Source organism: Strix aluco, chromosome 7 (assembly GCF_031877795.1).
Source record: "Strix aluco isolate bStrAlu1 chromosome 7, bStrAlu1.hap1, whole genome shotgun sequence".
Lineage (NCBI taxonomy): Eukaryota > Metazoa > Chordata > Aves > Strigiformes > Strigidae > Strix > Strix aluco.
In genome coordinates, this window is record NC_133937.1 from 26,818,974 (window position 1) to 26,846,371 (window position 27,398).

Here is a 27,398-nt window from a genome sequence, read left to right on the forward strand (position 1 = left end):
GCTGAAGAAGCCAAGGTTTTTCAAAGCTGAGGTTGGGCACTTTACCACTGATCTGATTTAGCTTGCTACAACAGCGTGCAAAGCATGAAAGTCACAAAATTACAGCTATCATTAGTAAGCCCCACACCACAAAGCAAATGAAAGGCAATTATCCAAACTTGATGCTGCATCACATACACTGTTGTCTTAAGTCCACAACATTTTTAACTAACTCATTAATTTGAAAATAAAACAGACATGTATGCAGGATAGGCTAGTTTTTCAGACCTCTGTATTCTGCCCTGCATGTAGCCTCTGTTCTTAAAAGCAGTCAACTATCAGTGACTGCCAGGAACAGAAATGGAGCAACTCTGTCGGTCTAAAAGTTCAGATGCCTGACTAAAAGGAAGACAAGCTCACATTTTACAGTTGTTAAAGAGTCCTGCAGTCAGCAAAAAGAGTATTTTCAGTGCATTAAAATGGGCATATATTTGTGTACATGCAAAGACATGATGTAAACAGAGAAACCAGAAAGAAAAACAAACCCATAAGGAACTCTTACAATTTCCAGGGCTGAGATGAGGCAACAACACACAGCAAGAACACTAAAACCCACCCCAAACCAAACAAAAAACCCAACCTACATGTCTTACCTTAGTTCGATAAAACAGTCTTGCATCTTCCCTAATATCACATTTTATGTGCTTATCTAAGGCACCACAAAGCTTCAGCAAGTGTTGCTAAATACAAGACAAAAGCATACAGCTATTTAAATCCTCCATGTCAAAACTTAAAGCTTTGTTCGAATATTATTTCAATTTAAAAATTACATGCTTCAGTTTGAATTTTTCTCAGAAATATCCAGTAAAGAAGGGGGAAAACAAAGAAAACAAGATCACAACATCCTCTATCAGTTGCTGATATGCACCTGGTAAACCAGGTCTAAGAGCTTTAAAAAAATAGTTTCAAAGTATAGCAGAGCTATACCTCACAAATTTTAAAGTTCCTACTAGCTAATTTGTAAATCCTTTCTGTCCCCAAAGTAGCAAGTGCAGTGACATTCAGATCTTTTTATCAGTGGAAAAAAGAAATTACAATAGCTAAAAATAACCTTGTAAGTAATGATGACTCAGGTAATTTTCTTTTGTAAGAATTGGTTGAGCCCGTAAAACACTGTCAAGGTTTATTCACTTATCTTTTATTTCTCTCTAAATTTCTGATTATTTTAATAAAGCAGTTTTGCAACTTCATAGTCTCTTGATAACGACTCCCAAGATCTTTCTCATTCTGCAAATTTCTTCATAAAATTCCTGTTAATCCCTCCCTGAATAGCTGCAAAGAAGCTCTGCAGAACAGGTGAGATGCTGAAACATTTAGAAACACTTAGAAACATTTGCTGGTGTCTCAAGACCATGACAATTTACCCCATCTAACTGGAAGAGGACCAGAAATGAAACAGTTACACTGATTTTATAAAAAGTCTAGCCTGCACAATATTCAGCCACATCCCTCTTGCCACTTGATGGCTGACAGGTCAGTGGATAATAGACTCTTCCTAAGAAATACAGAAAAATAATTAAAAAAAAAAAATCAAGTTCTCCACAAATATTCAGGAAGGCAGCTGTAAAAAAAAATCTCAAAAGATCATCACAATGTAATTATTTTCTTTACCAAATAAGGTTGTGTTTCAGATTAGTCTGTGAATATCTTTTTGCACTGAGTAGGAAACTGAAACACTTAATGTAACCAAACGTTACTGCTTTACCTGTCTCAAACAGTTCACATGACAGATTTCTTAAAAGGCAAGAGTGTTTCCATGGGGCAGAAGGTGTACACAAACACCTTGCAGGAAACAACTCACAGCAAATGATCACAGAAATCTGAACAGGATTACTGAAAGGCTAAGCAGAAGGTATTACCTAACAAACGTTCACATCACATGGTACAAAGGAACTATTGCTACAGAGAACAGAAGAGATACAGTCCTAGCTTTCACTTGCTGCATGGCTGCACTCCAGCACAGAAAACTGTGATGCGTTTGAACATATTTCACTCGACATTTTCAAAGTGGTTTTCTTCTAGACTGAAAAATTTCAACCCTACTTCAATAGTTCATAGTATCATTACACTTCTTAGAATTTCTGTGTTGAGTTAATCTCCCATTACTTTCTCAGTAAGATTAACATAAATGTCTGCTGATGCACAGCCTTATCTTCTGAGGTAGTTCCATTTGCAGAAAAGCAGAAGAGGTTTGTTTCTCTGCAGTAAGTGAAGACAAAGCTCTTCTGCATTTACTTTGGCCCTGAGCAAAAGTTTCCCCTAGTGCTATTATTCACTGGTGATCTTCTATCACGTGATATGGCTCTTACCAAAATAGACCAAGTCTGCATGATAAATAGTCTTTTAAAATCTGAAGATCTAGCCACTGAAGTTACTTACCCTTTGATTAGAATTTACAACATCAAAGAAACTAGCTTCACTGACTAGATGAAGGAGGATGTAGATTAGGTAGTATGCCTGGAGAGAAATCAAGAGCTTTAGTAGTTAAAGCACAATTGTAGCTCTTCACATCTAGATACAACACTGTCTTTGCTTTCTGGAATGATTCCTCCAACAGCCAGATCAATGGACAAGTATATCTACACATTTGCCTAAATAACTAATTTGAAACAGTACATTAATATATTAGAAACATTTTAAAACATTATTACACTGTTTTAAGTTACCTAAGTAACCTACAAAACTTTCTGTAGTTTTAAGCACCAAAAACGAAATTCAGCAGTTGGCTTTGTTTTCCCATCATCTACATACAGATCAAAATACTTGCTAAGAGATTCCATGGCAGACTCAAATAACCAAACCAATATTCAATTTTTGGATGGATGGAAATACTAAACCTTTCTAATACTTGTTTATGAGAAAAGATTCATAGAAGATCCATAAATCTCTTTCTGAAGCCTGCAGGTGACAGTCTGGCTCAGCATCAGTTTCCACCAATTACATCAGCAGGGAGGACGGTCTTCTGATTACAGAAGATAGGACTCAAGACATCCATGTGACTTGTCAGATTTTCTGAATGGCTGATTTCCCCGTTTGTAAAACAGCCTAGACAGCTTCCTCCATCATATGCTACTTCTTTCCTTCCTCCATGACTATAATCAAAATTGAACATGAGTAACATTTTAACTATGCAAATAAACAGCAGTGTATGTACAGTGCATGTACAGAACTGTCCTCAGCTAACAGAAAAGAAACATTCTCAAAATTGTAGAAAATGCATAAAAAGACAAATACAAAAAGCACTATCAGTTATATACCTCCTGTTCTAGCTGTGTATGAAGGTGGTCTCCATTAGCACTCTGCTGCTCTAGGCCTTCTCTCATCTTCTTTAGTAGATTAGAAGGTTTCATGTACACCAGAAACTGATACAGAAGAGACATCTACAGATACAAACATTAACAAATTGGACTGGTTTACTGGCAACAGCAAATTGGAAATTGAGTGGCACTACAATATTATTTGTCCACTAAGACAAGAATATAAAAGGGATTTTTAATTAAAATGGAAGTTTTCATGCTCTGGGTAATTTTTGACTATTCACAAACTAAAGTGTTTCTATGTTGCCTCAATAAAAGACAACCCTACAAAAACAAAGAGTGACTCTACATGAACACAAAAGGAAGACTGAAGGAAGTTTCCAATGTCCAAAATGAATGTTTAGGCACATAAACAATACTGCACTTAGAAGCTGCAGAATATACAGGTTACACGCATGTGCAAATATACTTCTAATTCTAAACTAAAAATTACTAATTGGTCATTTTGCAAGGTTCTTGAAAATAGGCCTACAGTATTAAAACCTAAAACACAAACAATAATATACATGTTTTCTAAACTTTTAAATTATACACACACAACACATATATGCAGTACCTGCTTGTCACTGTCATCAGGTATTTCTATGTGATTTTTATTAAGAAGCTTTGAAATGATCACTAGGCTAAGACGTCTTCTTACTTCCCTGAAAAACAATTTAAAAAATTTATTTCCCAGAGAATTTCTTAAATCCACACTGTTTCTACAAAATATATGAGGCTATGCATAGCTTTCCTAGACATAAACTTGCCTACAACTATTAAATTGGATTTTCTGAGTATAGCTGCTATTAAACTAGTAAAGAGGCTAGTAAAATGTAAGTACTCTTATGTCATTGCAGCTTTTCTTCTGCACAAGTAAACCCTGCTAGATGTTTGCCTCCAAGCCTGAAATTGAGGACCCAATTCGTTCTCCTCACTCAGATACATTATCATTTATTAATTTCAAAGATGCAGAACTCCTGACAGATTGACAGTTAAAAGCAGACATGAATCACCCAAAGAAAATTTAATATCTATGGCATTTATCAGACTTTGAGCTTATACAAATAAATCAGCTGTTCATGACACTACACATTTCTGATGTTACAGTATCATTACCGTCCACGTATTATCCAGCTAGGCACCAGCTGAACTAGCCACAGGAGATTATGGTGATGACTGGAGAGTTCACTCACTGCCAGGCAGAGCTCAGGCATCTTTAAAAGAACAACAACAAAAATCCTGATACTGAAGAACAGATACTGTAGGCATTTGTTTTATTTGCAGAGGAGTACACATCTACTCCCTAGAAACATACACAGCAAAAACGTTAAAAGGAACTGATCTAACAAGAGATGATGTGCATAAAGATATTTCTGCACTGCACCTGTAGTTAAGTCTGCTAAATATTATTTTACAATAGGGTAGTTGAGATCAGATTGTTTTTAATCACATTTTCTCAGCTTAGTGCAATCACTTCTTCATTCTTTCAGAGAGCCATTTTAAACATACAGCTATTTCAGTAAATATAAAATTAGGTTCAATACAACAGTCCCCTTGGAGGAGAGGGCAGGCAAGCATAACGTCATGCAACAAAACCCTCTCAGTATACCTACCCACCTTCTAAATCTCACACAAATCCAAAGCTCCCAATTTGTTCATATTACATTTTCAAGCAGTATTTTTCTGATATATCAAGAAAAAACAAAAACTTCAAAACAGAAGTTTCTTGAAAATTAAGTTGCAGTTTCATAAATCTAGTACAAGAAAATTATTTATGAAGTTATACCTTTGTATCCCAGTCTTTTATACTTATCAGAAGCTTTATGGAAAGGCACTGAAAATCTATTAAAGGAATTTCTTTTAACTGTTTCTCCAAGCTTATTTTAAATAGCAATAAAAGCAGCAGCAGTATTTCTTGATCAGTATATCCACCTTGAATTACTGTTGTACAGAAACCTAGAAACTTTAAAAGAAATAAAAAGCATTAAAATCTGAAATTGCTTTAGCTTAAAGTACCATGAGAACTTAAGTTTTCCACCCTCACATTAAAATGCACCTCAAATGATATGTTGTTCTTGCAACACTTGTGTACTAACATCTCCCCATCTTCCAGTAACTGCACTCTTTTTTTTTTTTTTTTTTAATACCTGCTGGAGGCTCATCTTTTAACAATGGCAATATCCCCTGGACATTACCGGAGATCTTTCTCCACTGCACAGACAATCCTCATGTAACTGAATGAAAGACCAACAGACTTTCTAAATACACAAGTAACCCTGAAAACATAAATCAAGAGATTTTTCCCCACCCAAGTATTATCACTTGGGTTACATACAGTATGGGATGTGTGTGTAAATGAGAACACAAATGAATCAAGAGATGTGTATTTTGTCTCTAGTGGAGATGCTCTGAGTGTTTCCTCTTGAACTAAGTGATTTTATAGCTAAAAATTTAAAGAAATTATGTTAGGAGGATTAAAACACTTCCACAAGGAACTCTGAAATCAGTTATAAAGTCAGTATTTTCACGATACAACCTTTAACCACAGAGAACTAGACTGTGAAGTTATGACCAGCACTCATTCAGCCTCTGGTCTCGCAGGACACAGTGCATGGATCCAACAGCTCACTTCCACAGAAGAGTCAGTCACAGCTCCACCTGCCCTCCATGAGCTCCCACCTCACTCCCCTGGTGCTGCACAGGCACTGATCGCATACCTCAGAGCTGTGCTAACATGCTGAGGCAGCGTAAGACATACCACTCAACATCAACTCCCCTTCCCATTTCTGCTGGAGCACAGAAACGGAGAGTTTCTTCTACATAAGGGACCAAAGACATTTGATAGAGTGCCACAGCCGGAAAAGGGAGGCAGCAGAACTGTGCAGTTATGAGTGAAGCCAATGGAAGTCAGGAAACAAAATTTGCAACAAGCCTGCAGTAATCTCTGCTCAATGTGAAGCTGAAACCCCAGGATAGCTCTGTCTACTCACAAAACATGACCAGGACTAGATTAAGACACCAGGGTTTTTGCTAAAAAACAGAAAAAAGCAACTCACCCACCCCACCCCCCAAAGAAAAAAAGAACACACCCACCACAAAAAACTCTCTCACACTAACTGGTGTTTTCTCACCTTAATCACATTAATTAAATTGTTTTCTGGTAGACTGGAGAAGGCTGGACTGGTAGAAGTTAGGTCTCCTCTTGGCTGCTGTTTACTCATTGTTTCTTGCATCTGACTTCTAATAAAACAGACACTAATCTGAGCAATAAATCAACAACTTAAAAGCCCACAAAGGTTTACTTGCATCAAACTGAAGAAAAAAAACCCTGCATGTTTCAAAATGCCTTCAAATCCAAACAATCCTCAGTTGCAGAGGATACATCTATCTCAACTTGTAACCAATTACTTACACTCTGCCCAGCTATTTAGGCAACATTTTTTGTAAACCTCCATTAGGAAGGTGCAGGACAAAGGACAATGCTCTTGTTTGCTGAACCCTTACCTGGCAGGTATTATTTGAAGTTCTAGCTTATTTACTCTTAAGACCTGAGCTGAGAATTTAGAGAAGAGAAGGCCTGATGGAAGAGAGGGGAAATAAAGGAGAACCTTCTGATTCTACATTCTAAGCACAAGGCCTGCTTTCACAGGATCTAAGCAATAAATATCAAAAGGAAAACACTTACAAAATATCACACTCCTTAAAGTTGGGCTGAAGATGCTGCAATGGAAAGAGAGATCTAAACGCAACACCCATATTGACAAAAACAGCCGACACATCAGCTAGTGAGGGAATCCATGGTTTAGATTGTTCATCACTGATGGAAGCTACAAGTAAAAGACATGGAATGGATTAGTTTTAAATTTAGTTCTTAGCATTAGCTCCTGTTAAGGGAAACAACTAATCTCAGTAGTCTGCATCAATTCTACCAGCTCTCATCTCAGAAGAGTTGGTATGTTGAGCAATATGCTTATTTTCAGAACAATGAGGGGGGGAAAAATATAGCCTAACACAGTATTTTATGCTAGAGAAACATCTTGCCTATATAACAAGTGAATTAAAGTTCCACCCATTCTCCCTCACAGCCCTTTCATCACAAACAGCAGAATAAGCAAGGAGGCAATATTTACTTTTAAGAGAATACACAAATTACTGTTGTGTAGATTCAGGTAAGAGGGTGTTATCACAGAGGGACTGGAAGTGGAGCTAAGTAAGATTTAGAAACTGGGAAGGTTTCTAGAATAGAAGTGTTAAACAGATGAAATTCACTTATTTGATAGAAATAAACAAAGCTCATTGCAGAAGGGATGATTCGTGTGATAACTCGTACCTGAAAGTCTGCAAACTGAACAGAGGATTCTCTATAGGACACTAAGCTAGCAAGGTAACATCAAACTAGACACAGTGTTTTCCAAGCAATGACGTCACCAGAATTCTGAATAAGATCAATTTTATGTCTTAGAGCTAAGTTTGTATGAAAAAAACCAAATACAATGGAACAAACACTCAAGACACTGCAGGCTCAGATCTCAACGTTCAATTTGGTAAAACAACAACAAACAAGATGCATCCTTAGTTAAGCACTGGAACAGAATGTCTCAGAACGGTTTAAAGACTCCACAGTTGGCAGTTTTGAAATGGTGAGACAACCTCCCAGGAGCAACTGTAGCCTAACTGATCCTGCCCCAAGATCAGGGATCTGCTGGGATCTCTCCCAGCCTTAATCCTTTGAATGTTCATTCATCAGCTGTTCATTCAGAATCAAACTTATTTCGTGCTTTGCTGGCATTAAAGGAAGCTACATTCCCTCTCATATCAGCTCAGAGTCTAATTTCAAACAAGATTCAAAATACAGGGTACAATTTGGACAGATCTGAGCAAGTACTTCAAAAGAATTGCATTACTTTCATGATGTTAACTGAAAGATAAATGAATTAGTGGCTTCTGATGGATCTGAATAAAGTGAAGTCATGGAGAACACAAAGGAACTTGTACTTGAGAAGTATTTGAGAGTACAGGTGAAGGAAGGCAAAACACAAGACACGAGCAGAAGTGTGGGCTGAAGCAGATCCTTGGAAGTGTTTTTGTGCAGGTGTATGATTCTTTTCACTTTTGCCATTTATCTGGAAAGTAAACTATGCAGTGCTACATACTGGGTATGACTGTGAAAAACATCTTGTAGTCCTTAAGCTATGAAATGCATGTCTGCATTTTCCAAAGTAAAAGACAAAAAAGAGAGTAAACTTTTGAGCAGACTGGGCTCCTCTTCAGGTCAATTCTATTTATGAAATAACAGAAGTGAGTTAAAAAAGGCTCTGTACCAGATGTACTGCTTTGCAAATACATGCCAAGACCACATCCTGTGGTACAGGTTGCACACCCTCAGTGAAGACCAACTCCTAGAATTTGTGCATTACATAAGTAACAGAAGAGCCTAAATTCATGCCAGCATCACAGAACAGAGCCAGTGCCTTTTAATTCCTCCCCAATACCTTTCTATACTTAACAGAGGGGAAATGCCTTCATTCAGGTGGTCAGTTTTCCATCCTTCAAATACTCACCATTTTTTAGTGTTATATCCATCAATCTGTCTAAAATCTGGGTGGAAACACAATAGTCAGGATGAACAGACATCATCTGTGGAGAGAAAAGAAGCTACACGTCAAACACCAAGTCGCATGATGGCATCAGTTTTCTTTTAATTAAAAAAAACCCAAACAACTCTTCAGTAAAATAAAAAACAGTAAGAAAAAAAAAAAACACATCAAAGCCTCTAAAGCAAGATACACCAAGGAGAACACAGTATTGTGAATATCGATTATTTCAAGCAGTGCACAGATGCTATGAATACTTGTAATTATTTGCAACATCAGAATGCTGTAACCCCATGCTGAATCTTTTGGTTCATAAGAAGATACTGAGGGTTAAGAGAACGGAAAGTATCATGTATCCCTTTGGAATCTATTTGCATCTGTGATCAAACTGAACTCCTTCATCAGGAGCTGGGGCAACAGAGTTAACTACAACCTTTTCCGGTCATGGGCCAGTTGAACATATGCAATACTAAACCAAAACAATGAATTCTTCATTTTTCATAGAACTCTGAACTACAAAAACGTGATTACGAAGTACAGTTCAGGTTTCCTGGAGCACTTCACTAGCTCAGCAAACTCTTTTTCTCCCCCCAGTGTGAGCTGAATCAGCTCACACTTCCTCCTTATTAGAGGAACACCATTGCTCACAGAAGGGGTGGAAGGCAATTTTTTACTGGCTGAAGGGAAGAACATGGAGGAGCAAAACACTTCCCTTTTGGCAAAAGCAGAAAGCCAATCAACAAGCCCAGGCTGCAATTTCACAGATGGTCCAGCTTTTTTTTTTTTTTTTTTTTTTTTGTTTCAGGCACAGTTAGAACATGGTAAATAATAAAAGAATGGAAATTGGAGAGGAGCATTGTTGTGAGTAGCAGAACAATGTAAATTCCTGGGGATTTAGACACCAACAAAGACATCTAGAAAGCAGACAGCCACCACACTTCCTTTGAGAATGGCTCCAGACTTCTTCCTGAGCCATAATGTACATCGAACTTTCCCAAATGAAAAATATCTGATAATGCAGGTATCTCTGATGACTTAGGTGGTGACATATGTAGACATATGTTTGTTTGTGATTTGGCCCACACTAGTATATCCTGACGTCTCTTCTCTCGTAGCATGTACTGTGCCCTTTTCAAATGTAGTAATGCATATGAAGATGGACAGGGACGTGCAGCTTTGCAGTTACTCAAAGTGTGGAGAAAAGCTCTCTCTAGTGTTTTACCCCTAGTGACAATGAAAGTATTTCAGACTGGAGAACAAATCACAACCCAGAAAGATATTTTTTTTTAATTTAGAAGTTGTTAACCTAATGCAACAGATTTACAAGTTTGTTCTAATTATTCCTGCTACAACTGGCTTCCAGGAAGAGTATTATACCTGGATAGAATATAACTGCATGAATAGTATAGTCTTACCTGGAAAAGCCACTTTAGAATTGGTATGGGACACAAGATACAACTGTAAGCAGAACTGAGAAAACCAGTAATAGCTAAAGAAAGCTGCTGTGTTACACCAGAACTGTAAGACAAAGATGCGGGTGGGTAAAGAGGAGAAAAAAAATCAATTAGTGGTTGAATCAGCACTTTCACAAAAGTGTAAGAACTTCCCCACTCCTCAGATCATCATCAACAGCAAAGATCTGAACATCCAAAACAGATGTTTTTCTTATGCTCTTACCTATATGAAATACTGTAGTAATTAAACCTTATTTGTTATTTAGAACAACTATCTTTTTCTCTAAAATGCCATACTATATAATTTAGAACATTTGTATTACTAGAGAATAATAGCTTCAAACAAACATTGATTTACACTATTGTACTATGAACCATTATGCCTGTCTACACAGATGGGCTGCTATGCTCAGTGAGACCAATGAATGAGATTTTTTACTGTCCAATGACCTTTACCAACACTTTTAAAAGAAAAGAGAAAAAACTTTGTTTGAAATTTTTAAAATAATCTTTTAAATAAAGAGTCTGGAAGCAAACTAAAGCAATTAAAATCAAACAGTCTAATCTCACTGGGCAAACTTGTGAGGTGCAAAAAGTAGCTGTTGGACGAACAGAAACTATGTCATTTTTATTACTAAATTATTTTAGCTTTAATCTTCTTTAGAAAGTCAGGTATGTCATAAGCAGCTGAATTAATGATACCCAGTTTCCTACATACCCTTTAGTCTCCTCTATTCTCAGTATCTACTAAAACAGCTCTGTTGAGAGATCTGTGTCCTAACTTCTCCATATACCCTCAACCTGTCTGACTGAACAAGTTGCTAGGAAGACATTCACGTGCCAACTGGACAGCCTGTACATGCCAGCTGTGCCAACTGGGCAGAATGCATAAGCAATTAAATCATAATTGCCTTCTGCAAGGGACGATTTGTTTCTCATTCCTCCAGCCACTGATTTACAAGATACTTCTGAAGCGTATATCCTTGTGATCTTCAAAACATATTAATAGAGAGGCCTGAAGCCAAAGGAGTATATCACAAGCATCACTTCAAGAGATGAGGAGAAGCCACCCTCCTCCTCTTCACACCCACAATAGAACATACACAAGTCCTTTAAGACTACACTAATTCTCTCAGTTTCACTGATGCAAGTTTGAAATAAAACGTCAACTGAGATAACCAGAATTTTTTAGGATTTGCACTTGTGGTATTAGGCCAGAATTTGTCCAGCTATTTGTAGCCTGACAGCCTCACAAATATAGAATACAAATCCCTATGAGTTACAGCTGTTTATACACACACAGACACAGTGCTAGCCAACACATATCAGAAATTGTTACTTTCTGCAATCCTCATTAGGTGGAGCCCTAAGTCCCAGGTCCATTCAGGATGAAAACATGTCAAACTCTTTCAGCAGACATTAAGCAACATTAGTAGGTCACAAATCAGTTCACCACAAAGGTCCTCTTTCTGTCTTGGTACAGTTAAACGTTTGTTCTTTAAAACAATTCATTTCTGCATTTATCTTCCACAAACTGGTCAGATTATCAATGATAGCCCAACACAGTAGAAACATGGAAGAGGCCAGAACACCTATTTTTTTTCCTTATGTCTCATTTAAGATGTTTTTCATGAATTCCAGAGGAGGAAAGAAGGAAGCTTCAAGCAACAATTCACTGTTCTGTAAAGCTAACCTGGAAAGGAGAATTCCAGGGAAAGGGAGTCAGTCTTGCCTACTTAGTAAGGCAGAGCTCATTTGCATGCAAAGATACTATTTTGTCTTAAAAACTGCTAACACTGAAGAAAATCATACAACTAAACACGACACAGTGAAGAAGATGTTATTACCTAAGAAGGAGCTTTTCTGTACGATTTTGAGGGATGAAGTGAAAATTCCTCAAGTCAAGGTTATGTTGATTGAAGATTTTCCCAGAGGTTGATAAATCAAATATATCTTCTCCAGGATGGTAGTCAGGTATGGCATGAGCTACTACTGAAAATCTCTTTATAAACTCCCTGTAAAAATTCAAAATCACTTTTATGAATTTAAACACTGACAGGCTATTTGCTGGTTGAGACTTATTTTCAGATGATAAACACAACAGCCTTATATGAAAGCTGAATTGTTAAAATACGGTAATGTTCAAGAAAATCCACCCAGCCCTAAAAGACAATAAAAATGGTTCACATTAAACATATTAACAACAACTGATGGAAAGAGAGAGAGAGAGAGAGATGAGAAAAAAAGGCTAGGAAAGTAAAGAACTAAATTTAATTGGTTTTGAAGTTGGAAGGACCTGTGTTCTTCTGAGAGATCTTCATCTCCACTGGCATTCTCATCATCATCTCCATCTGTAGAATTAGTTTTTCCTCCTTGTATGTCTTCCTGTAACCACTTTTCTAGTTCATCTACCCTGAAATAACAGCAGCAGCAGAATGTATCATCACTGTTTAGTATTTACAACAGAAGACAACAAAATTTAAGCTCTGAATGTGAACCCAGGAGTCAGTAGCCAATTACACATGACAAAAGCTTACAAGACATTGCATCTGTGTTAAAAAAAAAAAAAGCATCTTGCTATTCCAAGATACAAAGTGGATGTTTCCCAAAACCTAATGAATTTCCAACATTCACAATCAATCACTAGTTTGTCAGAGATAAATACACACAACCAACTTGGGATAAAATTTTTTGTAATTGCACAAAACTTTCAATCTTCTGGTTGTTTTTTTGGGGTTTTTTTTGTTTGTTTTTTTAAAAATCATACTGGTATTAATACTGTGTGTTAAATAGTATTAGTTATAGGAGTATTCACTACTACATAGTCAGCCCAAATCAAAAAAGTTAAATCACACATATATACCCATCCCCACCACTTGCCATTAGTACATATACCCCATTACCCTTGCTACCCAAAAGGTCTCTTGCAAGAACACTCATTAGTTCTGTTCACTCAACTGTGTAACTAATCAGATACCAATAGTCTACACAGCTTTGGAAACCAACACTGAGCTACAAATGCCTTTGAAGAAATTAATACAGGCAAGTCGACATAAATACTTCTATATCATGCCTGACCAGCAGCTGCTAGTTGGCTCAGTCACCTATAACGAAGGCACCAGTAAATTTAGTCTGGCTCTTGAAGGGTAGACAGATGTATCACAAGTCACTCATCATCGCTTGGAAGGAGCCTGTCATTTAGCTTTTACAGTTAAGCCACACTCGTGGCTCCTCTCAGATGTACGTTGGTGGCATCAGCAGGCAAAGCTTAGCTTGCTGCTACCCAAACTCCATCAGTTTCGGTGAGATGAGGTACATCTAAGCTTCTACAACCCCATCCCAAATTTTTCAAAGCAGCTTTAAGAAACAAACCTTTTAGATTCTTCTTTCTCCTTCAAGAGATGTTCTAAGCTGTTCACATATGACACCTGGCTAACAACAGGAGTCTTAGAAAGCTGTAAATGAAACAGTAACAAATTAAAAAAATACCACAAGCTATCAATTCATTTAGTATTGGACAATAAACATAATCAAACTAGAAAACTCTTCCAATTTTAATATTTTACCTGAAGATAAAAACTCAAAGGAGACCCCAAAAAACAGGACTATTAACAGTTTAGGTTTCTCAGTCCCCTGACAACTTTATATAATGGTCAAATCTCTCTCAGTGATTAATTTAGAAATAACTATGCTTTACAATGGATCTGAACTGCAAAGCAAGTCTCCGCTTCTCTCCCTGGGGCTGACCTCCAGCTAACCTTCATAAAGAGTGCTTGCATCAGAAGCCTTTTACCTCACAACTTTTATTATCATCCACTGAGACCCTGGGAATCCCCATTCTTGTGCATGAGACAAGAAGACTCCAAACATGATTCAGTACCTCTGTTAGTTTCAGGAGTACCTAGAGGCAAAGCACCAGTGTTTGCTAAATCACCTCCAAAATCATCAGACAAAACAAAGCTTCCAACCAAAACCCTAACACAAACGTAAGCAGCTAATAGTTAAAAACCAAAACCCACAGAGAAGGTCTTAACCACTAGCAAAATTAGTTTGCTTTTCAGTAGCCAGTGTTTTATTCAGGTAGTAGCAGACAACACAGATTTGAAATTTTATTTATGACCATGATTCAGTTCTTTGGACAAGCAGTGCCCTTCTGACACCACTTTCTTAAACTGCAAGCCTCTTACTAGTGACAAAGCTTCTTCCAATGAGCTCCTTCATTTTAGAAGAACACAATTCAGAGCACACATTGGGGATTTTCTATTACCCAAGTAAACCCAAAGGTAACAGAAGTTAGTCTAAGACATTAGTGTCCGCCTGCTAACAAAAAAAGCCAGTTAATACAGCATTAATTTTTGGTATTCAGAGTTATCTTTCAAATGTAACATGCAGCATGTCTTTGTGTGGGGAAATCTTGTGGAAAAGCTGAAGACCTCTCACCTTATTTTATATCTGGTTATTATGCCTAAAATGAGTTTATTCCAATGTGCCTGTATGTCCCTTCTTACAAGACAGGGGAAGAATGATAGTATATGCAAAAAACATGGTCATGGAAATTTTGGGACAGTTCTTAACTATTTTGTCTTACTTAGCCATTAATTATGCAGAAACAGTATAAGCCAAATGTTGTGGTCACATACATGTTCCACATACATTTGATCTAGGCTGCATCTGTTTATCAGCCTTAACCGTTAAATACCTAAACATGTTGGTTAAGATTGTGGAATACTTATGTAACGTAACCACAGAAGTCTGATCTATAACATGCTTGCATAATGAATCATAAGGACAGATAAAGTAATTATGGCTGTTCAGTATCTGCATACGGAGGTAGTAACTCAGTCAACAAATAAACTGTTCCACAGATTTAAAAACAGGAGGAGAAGAGGACAAGAGTATTTATACAGGTATTCTGCTGTTTTGTTTTCTACTGTAGAAAATAGCGATAGGCTGACCCCAGCCAGCAGCTAAGCACCACACAGCTTGTTCAGTTCCCTGCCCAGTGGTGCAAGGGAGTGAATAAGAAGAGCAAAAGCAAGTTTTGATGGAGATAAAGACAGTTTAATAAGGAAGAGGGGATAAGGGGGAAAAGAAAAAGTGATGCAAGGGCAATCACTCAGCACCACCCACAAGCAGAAGGATGCCCAGCTAGACTCTGAGTAATGGCTACATTCCAGACCAACTCCCCCTGCTTGGTTTTGACTGCTGAGCATGACACTAAGTGGCATGGAATATATCCCTTTGGTCATCTGGGGTCAGTTGTCCAGGCTCTGTCCCCTCCCAAACTGTGTCGTCCCCCCCCTCCACTCTGGCCTACTCACTGTGGGGGCAGAGTGGGAAGCAGAGAAAGCCTTGATGCTCTGCTAAGTACTGCTCTGCAACAGGCAGAAGACTGGTCTCTTAAGGCTGTTTTTGTCCAAAACACACAGCACCACACAGCTGTTATGAAGAAAATTAACTCCAACCTAGCCAGACTCAATACAAAAATATTTTTATTTAAATGCAGCCATCTCCAGCTTGTACCAATTTCATCAGGAATGCCACACTAAGTCCTACTGCAGGACCTTCCTAATTAAAACATTATTTTACAATAAAACTTCAAAATCACTACTTATTTGACAAGCTGTTCTTGAACAAATAGGCTAACTTTTAAAAACACAGACCAATTTTTATCACCGTAATATCCTGTAAACTGGGATTCAAACACTTCATCTATCCCTTGTGAGCAGAAGTAGTCATTCAGCTTTTTGAAATACTTTCTAAAATACTTAAAATTTTCATGAAATTCAACTTCAAAGAAAACATCACACTTACAGATCAGGAACTCGTACACAGACTTCTAACAATCACAGACTGACAAGGATGAATGACTGGAGTCTAGCACACATCTCTCAACATCTAGATCAATTTCCTCTAGTTAACTTCAACTCATAAAAGTATTATCTCATCAGGAAAATGAAAACATTAGACCCCCACATATCTTCTAAATGTAACCTCCTGCCTTTTTCTTTAGAGTGAAAAAGCAAAATCAGAACTCCTAAAAACCACCGAAAGGCAAAAGCTAATGCAATCTGTCTGCACAAAGCACCTCTCTCTGCACAAAGCACACTCTTTCTCTGCCTACATCGCACTGTACAGCATAGGACCCTTAAGCTGAGTAACTAGTTTTGCAGACAAGTAACTCTTTGAGTTTTCATGCATTATGAATAAAGGAAAAAATCAAATAAAAAAATACAACATAACAAAGCTGATGCAACATTTTTGGGTTTTAGCCACTTACATGAAGCTTCAGTAATGGAGTCGCAGTGTCCTGAGAAAAACTGTCAAGACAGCATTCTTCCAGGGTTCCTGTCTGTGGCTTGGGACCTGAAGAGAGAATTTCTTGCAGTGGCATGAATACTACTTCTTCTTCTTCATCATCATCATCATCTAGACTGCGTTTCAAACTCTCATCTTCACCATCAAAGCTGCTTTTTGATTTTCCATTCAGCTTGGACTTGTCTGTACAGGTGCTTTCAGCTTCTAACTCTCCTGACAGTTGTGAAGAAATATGGCCTCTGTTTATGCACACTTCTTTAAAAGACGATGAACAGGAAACGCTTTTACCTGGCTCTTCTGAGAGTGCAAGTTTCCCAGAACCTTCCACTGAACAAGAATCAGAAGCATTTTCCAAAGTTTTGTCTTTTGTTTTTGAAAAACTGTTACTGCATTGAATACTGTAAGCTTTATAGTGTGCACATCTTTCTAGTCTTTTCCCGCCTTGCTCTTTCTTCGCATCCAATACCTGAGACAAGCCAGCATTCTGGAGATTAGATTTCACACTTTTCGTTTGTGGTAAGTGGTAGAAAGAAGGCAACACAGTACTTTTTTCCTGAGAAAAAGGAAGGGACTTTTCCAAGAAAAAGCGTGAATTAGCCACCTGCAATTGATTCTCTTTGGTATCCACAACAGAAATGTGGTTATTTTTACCAGGACCTACAGAGGACCAATTATTTTTCTCATTTTCATTGCTTGAGTTGAGGTATTCCTCTGAAAGAGCAGAATCATGTCTAGGTAGAGCAGCAGTCTCCCTCAGTTGCAGCACATCACCAGAAGCAGACTTTAAAAGGGTATTTTTGACAAAATCAGACCTCCTATTTTTGCATTTTGCCGATGATCTACTAAAAGCAGAGTCATTCAAATTTGATACTTCAGACTGTTCTGAACTGTCTGCATCCACACTCATGGCAGTGCGTTTTCTCTTCCCAGGAAAGTTTATTTGTTTGGATCGCCCAGAAGACATCTTAGATATAAGGCAGTGCGAAGGAACAGACTGGCTCTTCCACATACCAGCAGTCATCTCAGATGACATTCTCAGTGCATTTGGAGAAGACGCCCCATGTTTTGAAACCTGCTTTGGTTGAGATGGGTCATCTATGAAGTGTTTAAGAAAAAAGTAAACCACTGTTGTCATGTTTAAAAAATAAAGTAGATTTAAAAAAGAAATAATCAAAACCGTAACAGCTTACCCTTAAAAAAACCTAACTTCTGTTTTTAAGTCAACTATGACTGAAATTTTTATCAGAAACTACAATATTTCCATTCTATTTGAACACAGTGGACCACAATTAAGATTTAGCTGATACTGTACTGTTATTATTGTAACTAACTTGGAAATTAAATTAAATCCTTTTATTTTAAAGCAGCTCAGTAGCCACCATAGAACACTTCTCCTCTACACTAGAATCAATCAGTCTTTGGAAACACACAATAGCCCAGTTGAGGTATGGGACTGGAAAAGAGTTTCTGTCATTACATATTATGGTTATAAATAATGAACAGTATAAAAAGTATTTTGGAAATACTGCAGTAATTTTAACAGTGATCATAAAAAAGCATTCAGAGTATGAAGAAATCTGTTTTCAGGCTACAGTTCCTTGGCACCAGAGCCCACCTTCCTCATTATGCTTTTCTGCTTCCTGCCTTAAGCTGGCACCAGCACACGGACACTTCATGGCAAGCTACTTCATGGAGCTGATGTGGCTGAGAACTTCCCAACTCAATTTCAGCCAGATCAGCTCCTTGCACCACTGGTCAAGCCCCAGTGCTAGCACAGGTGGAAAGTGAAGCATAGCAGCAGAGTCTGATAGGTTTACACAGCCATGGATCCACAACATGGGAATACTCTCCTTGTTTTGGGTTCCTTCCCTCCTTTTTTTTTTTTTTTTTTTTAAATCATCCTACTGACCTGGCTCAAGCCTCTATTCACGTGAGCTTTTTATATTCAGTTCTACCTACTGTAGAACAAAATTATGTGGTTAAAAGGGAGAAAAAGCAACAAGAATACCAGCTAAGCTTCAGTGTAAAATGCAAGAGAAACACTAAAAATAATCAGTGATTAAGGGCTTAAAACAAAGAAACATCATGACTTCAAATTAAGTTACAAACAATCTGTTTATCACTAAAATCCCAAGTAACTTGTAAACCTCTTCAAGCTTGCCATATCTTAGAAATAATCTTGACTATGCAGCAGTATTTTTTTGAGAGAAAACAGAAAAATATAACTTCAAGGGAAAAAAGCCATTAAAAAAAGACACTAAGTGATGAACCTGATTGTTCAATTAATTCCATATTATCAGCACTGATTCTACCTGAGGCAGTCTCCCTTGAACCAGAATGTGGTATTTTTCTTAAAGAACATCCATTTCCCTAAAAATAAAGAGGGAGAAAATAAAAGAGTTAATTGTATACTTTTTAAAACCAGGATGTTGATGTCTTGAGCCAAATGCTGAATCCAGCACAGACTTAATTCCACACAACCCCAAAAATATGGTAATATACTTAATTTCAAGACAAACTTAAAACACAGCTGCAAAGATCTCAACAAAAGGACTCTCCACAATCTGAATTTTATCTTTTTTTCAGATTGGTCTCCTGTTCTAAATCTCTCCACTTTTAGAGCCATTAGCACTTGCTTCCCTGGGCTACATAGCTTTCCTCAAACAAGTCATTAGGAACTTCAGTAACACAATGACAGAAAGCACAGGCATGCAAATACGGAGGTGCGCTAAGGAGAAAAGGAAACACAAGCTAAACAGTCTTTTTTGTGTCATTCACAGCACATTATGGAAGCACAAATAATGATCTTCCTTGCAAGTAACCAGCAACCTTTTAACGGGTTTTTTTTAGTTGGTAAAAAACTGAACATAATTCAACCTGTAACGAAATACTACATAGTTAATAGGACCCCTCCCACCTCTATCTAAATACTGTGGCTTAAGTACATAAATCTGAGCTGCTATTACCAGCAACTTCTAACTAGCAGAAATTCACCAGGCTGTTCCCTACACTACACTGTAAGAAAACACAAGGTTATAAGATATTTAAGATAAAGACTTTTTTTTCTACAAAATACAATTTAAAGTTACAATTTCCATTGCATTTCCATGCTTGCATCTAACCCTCAGAGACTATCTCCTCTGCTTTTAAACCAGGATTTCTCATTTATAGTAACATAGTTAAGAACTGGCTTAGCCAAGCATGACCTAAAATTTACAGAGGAATAGCAAAAGAGCATAAACTCGTTACATCTGAAAAAGGCAGCTCCAAGAATCTCATCCTACATTGAAAAATAAAATAAATAAATAAATAAAAATCACATGCACAATGAGTCACTGATTTCCACCTTTAACAACCCTTCTGAACACACCTGATGTGATACACTTGTTCCTGAGAATGGTTTTGCAGGATGTGTCTGGGATTGTTTCATTTTATGTTTCTTCCGTCTCCTTTCTCTGCGGAGAGCTTCCAGTGACAACCTACATTTAGACTCAGCTGAAGTACAGGACAATTTCATGGGAAGACCTGGGTTTTGGCACAGAGATGTGTTGTTCGCAGTGCCATTATTTCTAGCGCAGGCTTTGCGAGTATCAGCTTCCGATAATGAAACCCATTTGTCAGAGTCTAAACTAGTGTCTTCTAGATCCATACAGTCAGTTTTCTGTTCCCAACTATTTCCACAAGACAATGGTGCTCTTGTTACACCCAGACACTTCTCATTTCTTCCCTGTTCTGACTTGCCAGTTTTATCCTTCTTGGTCAAGAAACTGCTGTGAGACCCTGCACTAATAAAGAGTTTTTCAATCACAACTTTTGGGTATAGTGAACCCAGTGCCTTGCATGGTCTGCCATTCTCCAAAGTGTTTACACTGTCCTTTTTCTCCTTAATTCTTCTCCGAAAGGCATCTACCAGAAGACTTGTGCTGGGTGTTCGGTCTGGCATCTTTTTTCTTCTGACCTTCTCTGCAGAAGGTATTTTCCTTTCAAAACATTCAGCACATAAAACTGACAGTCCAATTCCTGCATCTTTTATGTTTCCTCTGTCTGGTGAGCACAACACAGTCCTATCTTTATAGCCATGGTTTAAGAGAGAAAAGACAAGACAAATTATTCACAATCACAATACTGGGGCAAAAAAAGTTTTATTGGACTGTATTACTTAATATTTTATCTCTCTCTCACATGCAATCCAAAATGAATTTACTTAATCATTTAGTTTTGGTAGTGCCATGCAATTTCTTTCATCTCAAAGAATTGCATGATCTATGTCATCACAGCTTCAGTTGTTACAAACAATCTAGCTTAAGCATGAGACAATAACTTGAAATAATAATTACATCACTATTTAAAGAAATTAATTTTAATAGGAAATTAACATTCTCAGTTACATTATTAGAAAAAATTTAAATGTGTGCATTTTGGCATATTTGGTAAGCTATACTCATTATCTTGCTGCTCCAATCTGGAATGAGATTGGACTATACTTCTGCACACTTATACAATTAAAACTAATATAAATATCTTCCATTTAAAAAAAAAGACTTATTTACCTTGGTTTGAAACTGTTCTGAAGAAATCTGTAATGGTCTGGTTTCTGAAAAGAAAACATAACTTTATCTCTTTAAAAAGAACAATACCTGAATGCCCATACAGTGAATATTGATAAAATTAAAATGCTGTTAATTTCTACAGATTTTTTATAATGCCAGCAGCTCTTATTTCTGATAGCTCTTTCTGATAGATCAGAGTTAGCCTTCACTCTGCCTGGCTAATGAAGGCAACCTGCCAGTTTCCTTGATCAAACCATTTCATTTATCACTCTAAGTAAGACTTAGCCACCCTTCCAGCTTAAACTAAGCTTTCTTAAACGGGACTGACCTCACCTGTATACAGAATTCTAGATGAGACCTCCCCAGTACCTTATGTGATAGTGTTAACAACTTCCCCATCTCCACTGTCAACACCTTGAGCTGGTAACTCCTACTGTAATTTTTTTTTTTTTTAGGTGTTATAGTGGTAAGCAGCTGGCCTTATCAATACCGTCAGTGATCAAACCCCCTTCAAAGCATTACTAGTTGCAATCAAGTCTAACCACAAAGTTCTCTCTGCAAGTTGTGAAGTTCAACTAATCCTGTAACTTTCTTCTGGCTGTCCAAAACCCTTTGTGCACCACTGTTTGTTGCTTTTTTCACACATCTGGTGCCAGGCTCGGATGCAAATTCTTGTCTGCAGTATGACCAGACTTCCCAGCAGGAACTTGTATCAGGCACTGCTCCTTAACAAAATGTGTATCAGTGGTGAAAGGGCTCAAACAAATGAATTTCTGACAATCATTGATTAAGACTAAACTGTGATGCATGAAAGCTTTGCCTGTGTTTTGCTTCATTTGTTTCCCAAGGACTCCTTAACTGTTTCCCTAGACCTCTTTGTTTGTTTAGATCTCCCTATGTAAATCACTGATAGCAGACTCAAAGCCTTCAATGGACACTTGGGCAACTCGTAGAATGGGCAAACTAAGATAAGGGGGACTCGAACAAAAGGACACAGAGATCCTATTATAGGGAGGATGATCTTGCTGATTTAGGAAGAAGACACCTGGACTTTACCTCACAGTGCATGCTATGGAAAGAAGGTCAACTAGCAAACACCGTGAAGACGACTACTTCTTCCCTCAACCACCGAAGATGCTCACTATTTTTACTACATATGCTCGGACTATGTAAATGAATTCCGGGAACTCATTATCATAAGACACCCTTTCCAGGAAATCTAATGAATATGTATGATTGTGTGTATGTAAACTGACGTCCCTTGCTAATTCTTGGGAGCCCTTATGGTGGAGAATCCCCAGGGCAGCCCCAGCGCTGTTAATAAAGAATACCTGCTTAACAGTTATATTGGATTCTGAACGTTGAGTGAATTTCTTTATTTCAGTGGTCTCCTTCCCGGCACACGCTATAGGCATCTTCTGGCTTCCAATAGAAACAGCAGTCTACAACCATCTTATTTTTACACATACACAACAAGATAATTAAATCACAGGTATTTTCTCTGGCAAGAATAAGCAGGGCATGAGAGCACCAAGGCATTTCTCCGTGAGAGAATGCTACTTCTGAAACTGGGCAGATGGAGTAACGTACAATTTGAACATTAAAATACATCAAGAATGATGAACTTGCTATTTTCACCCTTTCCCACGTAGCAAGTAAGTTTGCTAACAATTTCAAGGCTATACCTATGCCTGTTTTGGAAGTGCCTCTTCAAATTCCAACAAGGTATTGGTGTGAGAAAGCAGAATAATACAGATTTAAGACCTTCTTCCATCTTTTGTAATCTTTCTGTGTCTTCCAAAACAAAGCTACAACATTACTGCCTGTGTAACAGTGATTACAAAGGCAAAACTTATTTATTCCAGATTTCAAGCTAACACATTCAAACATCCATACATGACTGCTTTCACAGACTCAATACTCATTTCTGAAGTTCAGGCCAGAAGAACCCACTGCTCACTTGTTCAAACTAAACTTGAATTTAATTTTTAATCTTTACGTAATCTTGTTACTTTCACTTTTGCATTTTCTAACATGGCTTCTGCATTTTTAGCACCTACACAAATAAAAAAAGCTGTTTATAATGCACTGATGCTTCTTTAACCAGGTTACTGGCAAGCAGTGATGTTTGATAATACTGTAACTCAATGAAAAGCTACCTATAATCAGAATATGTGAGTGCATAAAACTGTCTTTTTGGCTTATCAAAGAGAGAAGAAAACCTACCTGTCAAAGACTACTTGCCTGTCCCAGTTTAATTTGATGTAGGCCAAAATACACCCATTCTTCCCACATGCTGAAGCAACAGGGTCCCAAATTCCAATTCAACAGAAGAATCAAAAGGCTAAATTTCAGGTTTATTCACTGTTATTGCTGTTGCTGACTGATTTGTCTTTCTGCCCTAGACCACCTCCCACTCTGACCTCACCTGCTCACCAGAGGCTCTCTCCACCTTGTGTTCCTCAAGACACTCCTGATGCTTGCTTGTGACTGCGCTCTCAGCTGCAAAATCACCCCCTGCCCACAGCTTTCTGCACCATGTATCTTTCCAAAACTCTTCTATTTTCCTAAATAAGCAACTTTACTTCTTCCTTCCAGGTTAAAGTCCCATCTGCAGTATCAACCACTGCTGGCAGCCCAAATCTCATCTTCGGTTACCTCTCAGATTCTTCTTCGCACTTGAATCTTGGAAACAAACCAAAACCGAAGCCTTCTGCTATCTTCTTCCTTCTTTCCGCAGCCACTGATTTCGCACGACTGCTTATCTCCCTCCCACATCCACTATCTCATTGTTGTATCTTTTTGCTGTCTTTTATTCTAAATGCAAGAGTTTTGTAGCAAAATTCATTTGCTCCATAATTATACAAAGCCTTGTATAATATAACTGAGAGAACGGAGGCACTGCTGCTGAAAAAAGGCATTTTTTTCCCCCCTCCCTCAGATAAAAGTTTAACTTGAACAGAGAATTATTTGTCTTAGACGATTTGTTTTAAAGTGCTTATCCACTGACATTGTCTACTTTACATATGTAATTCTGCTTTTTGGAAGTGCAAGGGATAGGAACTGTCCAATTAAAACAAGCAAAAATTTCTCAAGTGCTGTATTCTATCTCAGACAAGGAAGTGTACTAGAACTTCAAACAAAAGGGTGAAAAAAAAAAAAACAAGCATGTGATACAGTACAAGGAGGAACAGGAGAAAGTACTGGACTTTCCAACCTGCTTTTCATGTATATGAAAATACAAAAAGAACCTGTAATCTATGTGAACAGAACCATAACTGTCCAGAACCTATTCACAGGAGAATCTCCACTATCGTTTTAATAAAGGGTCAAAGAATCAGCCCTAAAAGAATAAAGAACTGATGAAGCAACATTAATAACTGGTTTTCACTCTTTTTTTACCTGATGTGAAAGTCACAGTTGTTTAATGTATCGTTAACATAGTTCTGGTTAATGCTTTTCATCAAAATATATAAATTGAGCAAAACGTATTTATCCCCACTAAAAATTATTCCCCCATTTTTTGTGAAATCTCACCTTACCTGAGACACCAGGGAGACCACTAAAAAACCCAGATAAGATACATGATCTCATTTGACAAAGAAAAAAGCTACACAGCCAGGAAATGCACCTAACAGACCTTCTAGGCCTTTCAGGGCACAACCTGCATGAAAGAGGGAGGAAAGAAATTCTTTCACTTGTTTAAAAAGACAAACCCCTGAGTATTCTTTAAAAGTGTTTACAGCTGTATCAGTAGTTATCTCCAACTGGGTAAAAACTGTACTTTAAAAAACTCTGTGCTGGAAACACTAGCAATAGCTCAGAGAAAGCAAACCCACACAACATAGGAATAAAATATAAAATGTCACCACATCTTTGACAAAAGGGAGCCTCTTGAAAAGCACTGTAGTGATACAGAGAAATGTTTTGAGACTTATTTACTTGCTTATAGCAACTTGTAGTATTTTTGAATATTGCTAATAATCCTGCTTGCCCAGACTGTTCTGTGGAACTTTACCAAGGACTACTGTGTTCATCAAAACAAAGCAGTTTACTGTGAAAATCTACCAAGAACTGCAGTGTTCAGCAAAATATTATGTTTTTGTCCTTGGGAAACAGATGTGCTCTAACTAGTTGGGTCTTGGTAATGAATGAAGATAGTCATATATGGACGGTAGAAATTCCATTGGTACTTTTAGATAAGATAGAATGAGTAAACCAGCTGAAAACACTCTTATTCAAGAAATTGGCCAAGAGAATCTGCGCATGCTCTGGAGAAAAGTACAAGGTGAGAAAGACTACGAGCCTTCCTCCAAAAGACCCCCAAAGACACCCACCAGGAGGCAATGCCCAGGTGCAAAGAGAACATAAACTGCTGACACCAGCCTTTCGAACTAACCCAGCCTTACTCATGCATATGTATGTTTGTGCTATGTAATCCAATGAATATGTATATCCACACTCTATAGATTTTGGTAAAATGTGCGGTGGGTGTGCAAGCTTTGTGGAGAAATCCCCTTGCACCCCGGCGCCAGAGTAAACATATCTGCTTTATAACTCTAGTCGAGTTCTAGAGTCTGTTTTCCACAAGTCAGTAGAAGTAAAAAAACCCCTAACAATCCAGAACAGAAAGTCACACACAAAACCTCACAATGGTCTTTTAGATGACCACAGCAAAATCAAAACACAGAGTATTTTCAGTTTCTTGTGCAAGAAGCAACACAGAATAAAACCTGAACTTTTACCTTTGCCTTTTCGTTCAAATGTCCAGGCTATCAAAAAAGAGGATCAGCAGAAATGAACAAAGTAAGGTGTGCTAATCACATAAGAAACTTATGACTTGCCTCATACTGCAAGAAACAAAATTCAATGCAGCAGCCTCTGAAAAACTTCATCAAGTTTTTGGCAGAATTTGGATTTCTAGTTGGTAGACAGGTTTGTCATGTCTAAAAACCGTCACTGACAGCCACTGCCTTCATCGGAGACTTGCCCTCCAGCAGTGTTAGTACAGTTCTCAGCTGGAACAGGCCTGAAAGCTGAATCAATGAGAACGGAAGTTCTCTGTTTAGAGCCGAACTGCTGAACCCTATCTAGCTCTACAGGTAGGCTTGCTAACAAACACCGGCACACGAGATGAGAAGATGCATGGGTACACGTGGGAGGAGTCATGTATTTTGAACGCTGTGCTGAAGGTGCTAGTCAGGACTTACCCAGACATTTTCTTCAGTTTCTTTGCAGGCTGTCAGGCTGCCTGTCTTTCAGACCCCTTTCACCTTGGCGCCAAAAAACTACCATCACCACAAGAGAACACAGGCCAGTGCCTCAGGGCCGGAACTCCTGGTGGTGCGGGTACGGGTAAGGAGGGCACCGGGCGCCCCTCCCCGACAGTCTCACACCCCCCGCTCTGCCAAGCTCGGCCGGGACCGAAAGGTCGGAGCTGGGAGCAGCCCGGTGTGGCTCCCGCAGCCGCCGGCCACCCCCAGAGCGGCCCCCGCCCGCGGACATGGCGCCATCCCCTCCGCCCGCCAGGGGCGCCCCCTGCCGGCGGCGCGGTGCACGCCGGGAGCCGCAAGGAGCCCCTAGCTGGGCGGGCACGGTGCCCCGCGGCGGCTGCCTCCCGCGCCTCCGCCCGCCCTTCAGCCGCTCCCCGCCGGTACCTGAAGTCTTGGGTCGTCTCTTTCGCCGCGGCCGCAAAATGGCGTCGGGACCTGGTGACGGGCGGGCCCGGCGACGGCACGCCCACGCCCACGCCGAGCGGCCGGGTCATGGCGCGGGTTGCCCAGCTGACCCCGCGCAGCGGAGAGGAACGGAGAGACCCGGCGCTCCCGGCACCATAGCAAAGGCCGCCGGCCGGAGCGACCCCCACCGCCACGGGCCGCGGAGCGAGGCGACGAGGAGTTTGGGGCTTTATTTTGGCTCGGTCGCTGATTGGCTGAACGGCTGAGTAGCGCCTCCCATTGTTTCTTTGCCGCCAGGGGCGGGACGGGGAGACGGACCGCGGTTCCGATTGGCTGCGAAGAGAGCGGGAGGTGGGAACGTCCTTCCGCTCCCAGGAGGGGTCGTTTGGCGCCTTGGTCTCATGCCACTCACCCCACCTCCCGCTCTCTGATTGGTGCGTGCGGGGCGGGGCGGGCCCCATCCCGG

The 27,398-nt window shown here is 38.9% G+C and overlaps 1 protein-coding gene across 4 annotated transcripts in view; it reads right to left on the bottom strand.

Moving 5' to 3' along the window:
* SLF2 (SMC5/6 complex localization factor 2) overlaps nucleotides 1-27,169 on the bottom strand; it is a 31,900-nt gene extending 4,731 nt beyond the window's left edge. Inside the window, exons 1-18 of one of the 4 annotated variants that reach the window (XM_074831158.1) lie at nucleotides 26,912-27,169; nucleotides 21,255-21,298; nucleotides 20,075-20,772; nucleotides 19,017-19,074; nucleotides 16,667-17,799; nucleotides 13,759-13,841; nucleotides 12,683-12,799; nucleotides 12,234-12,401; nucleotides 10,348-10,450; nucleotides 8,900-8,975; nucleotides 7,024-7,165; nucleotides 6,470-6,578; nucleotides 5,125-5,301; nucleotides 4,455-4,552; nucleotides 3,913-4,000; nucleotides 3,297-3,419; nucleotides 2,419-2,496; nucleotides 633-719 (exon numbers count right to left, since the gene is read on the bottom strand). In XM_074831158.1, the coding sequence (XP_074687259.1) occupies nucleotides 633-719; nucleotides 2,419-2,496; nucleotides 3,297-3,419; nucleotides 3,913-4,000; nucleotides 4,455-4,552; nucleotides 5,125-5,301; nucleotides 6,470-6,578; nucleotides 7,024-7,165; nucleotides 8,900-8,975; nucleotides 10,348-10,450; nucleotides 12,234-12,401; nucleotides 12,683-12,799; nucleotides 13,759-13,841; nucleotides 16,667-17,799; nucleotides 19,017-19,074; nucleotides 20,075-20,772; nucleotides 21,255-21,298; nucleotides 26,912-27,021 (3,492 nt within the window). In that variant the 5' untranslated portion in view covers nucleotides 27,022-27,169. Of the gene's footprint in view, nucleotides 1-632; nucleotides 3,132-3,296; nucleotides 3,420-3,912; nucleotides 4,001-4,454; nucleotides 4,553-5,124; nucleotides 5,302-6,469; nucleotides 6,579-7,023; nucleotides 7,166-8,899; nucleotides 8,976-10,347; nucleotides 10,451-12,233; nucleotides 12,402-12,682; nucleotides 12,800-13,758; nucleotides 13,842-16,666; nucleotides 17,800-19,016; nucleotides 19,075-20,074; nucleotides 20,773-21,254; nucleotides 21,299-26,464; nucleotides 26,592-26,911 lie in introns of those variants that run through there. The other 3 variants (XM_074831159.1, XR_012624018.1, XR_012624017.1) reach the window with 3 other exon arrangements.
* Between the last annotated feature and the right edge of the window lie 229 nt (nucleotides 27,170-27,398).